This window comes from Salvelinus sp. IW2-2015, linkage group LG20, assembly GCF_002910315.2.
Source record: "Salvelinus sp. IW2-2015 linkage group LG20, ASM291031v2, whole genome shotgun sequence".
NCBI classification, from domain to species: Eukaryota; Metazoa; Chordata; class Actinopteri; order Salmoniformes; family Salmonidae; genus Salvelinus; species Salvelinus sp. IW2-2015.
This window is the reverse complement of record NC_036860.1, coordinates 3,924,049-3,926,050: the sequence shown is the minus strand read 5'-3', so window position 1 is coordinate 3,926,050 and position 2,002 is coordinate 3,924,049. Positions and strand designations below refer to the sequence as shown.

The window sequence follows — 2,002 nt, the reverse complement described above, 5'->3', positions numbered from 1 at the left end:
CCAAGTCTGAGGTCCTGAGCGCTCTGGAGCAGGTTTTCATCAAGGATCTCTCTGTACTTTGCTCCGTTCATCTTTCCCTCGATCCTGACTAGTCTCCTAGTCCCTGGCTCTGAAAAACATCCCACAGCATGATGCTGTCACCACCATGCTTCACCGTATGGATGGTGCCAGGTTTCCTCCAGACGTGACGCTTGGCATTCAGGCCAAAGAGTTCAATCTTGGTTTCATCAGACTAGAGAATCTTGTTTCTCATGGTCTGAGAGTCCTTTAGGTGCCTTTTGGCAAACTCCAAGCGGGCTGTCATGTGCCTCTTACTGAGGATTGGCTTCCATCTGGCCACTCTACCATAGAAGCCTGATTGGTGGAGTGCTGCAGAGATGGTTGTCCTTCTGAAAGGTTCTCCCATCTCCACAGAGGAACTCTGGAGCTCCTTCAGAGTGACCATCGGGATCTTGGTCACCTCCCTGACCAAGGCCTTCTCCCCCAATTTCTCAGTTTGGCTGAGCGGCCAGCTCTAGGAAAAGTCTTGGTGGTTCCAAACTTCTTCCATTTAAGAATGATGGAGGCCACTGTGTTCTTAGGGACCTTCAATGCTGCAGAAATGTTTTGGTACCCTTCCCCAGATCTGTGCCTCGACACAATCCTCTCTGAGCTCTACTTACAATTCCTTCGACCTCATGGCTTGGTTTCTCCTCTGACATGCACTGTCAACTGTGGGACCTTATATAGACAGGTGTGTGCCTTTCCAAATCATGTCCAATCAATTGAATTTACCACAGGTGGACTCCAATCAAGTTGTAGAAACATCTCAAGGATGATCAATGGAAACAGGATGCACCTGAGTCTCATAGCAAAGGGTCTGAATACTTACGTAAACAAGGTATTTCTGTTTTTTTATTTGTAATAAATTTGAAAACATTTCGAAGAACCTGTTTTCGTCTTGTCATTATGGGGTATTGTGTAGATTGGGCTTTTGATGGATTTGTGTGCGTCTGTGTGTGTCCTAAGTTAGGGATGGTTCATGACTTATGAGGCTAAATGCCCTGCAGCTCTGATCTATTCTTAAAAGGAGGGAGGAAGGAGGGAGGAAGGTAGAGAGAAGAAGGTAGGGAGAGGGAAATAGACACAGCAATACATTTAAAGATATGGGCCTAAATCTGTATCTTTACTTCCTGTGCTTTTCTCATCTTCTCACTCTCTTTCTCGTTCTCGCTTTCCATATCTTACTATTTGTTTCCTTATCTTTCTCTCTCTCCCTTTTCCCTCTGTCTCTAACCTTGGGTAAATGAAGCATGACTTTTTGCTGTTGGGCAACATCATGGGGATGCAGGAACATCAATAAGGCCTTAACCTGCGCTCTGTGTGGAAGTGAGCCCGAGTGTGAGTGTGTTTGTGTGTGTGGTGTATGGAGTGGAGTAGGTTATAATAATGTCCACTCTGCACTTCTGGGGAGGGCATTGATCTGTTACCCACACTTCATAAAACATTTAACGATAGATGTACAGATTAGAGACAGACAGACAGACACAGAGGGATGAAGAGACAGACAGACAGGAAGACAGACAGACAAGCAGGCAGGCAAGCAGGCAGGCAGGCAGGCAGGCAGGCAGAGACAGACAGTCAGACAGACAGACTGATATTTACCCTGGATATCTTCAGTCTGCTCAGTGGCCTGTATGGCCTTGCGGATCTGCATGCGGATGATGTCAATCTTGGTCTTGCTGTCCTGCAGCATCTGCTGGGCCGTCTGATGCATTTTCTTGTCCTACAAGGGACACCATACAGTGAGGACAGTGAAATAGCAGACAGCTCACAAATACACACCCCTGACTAACCTTCACTACTCAGAGAAGAATCAGGCTGAGGGAAGATCTGACTAGAGACATGAACTCAGAAGAGTGAGAAAGAGAGATTGTGGAGGGGCTGGCTGTATTGTACATAGGCTACAGTAGATGTATATATTAGAGGGGTTAGGTGGTCCAGTCAGGTCCAGTACCTTGGT

General features: G+C 46.7%; 1 protein-coding gene across 1 annotated transcript in view; it reads right to left on the bottom strand.

Annotated features, from left to right (window-relative positions):
- The window catches only part of LOC111981269 (serine/threonine-protein kinase N2-like), a 23,390-nt gene that overhangs the window by 13,924 nt on the left and 7,464 nt on the right, over nt 1-2,002 (bottom strand). Inside the window, exon 2 of the mRNA XM_070449199.1 lies at nt 1,635-1,765. Within this exon, the coding sequence (XP_070305300.1) occupies nt 1,635-1,765 (131 nt within the window). The remainder of the gene's footprint in view (nt 1-1,634; nt 1,766-2,002) is intronic.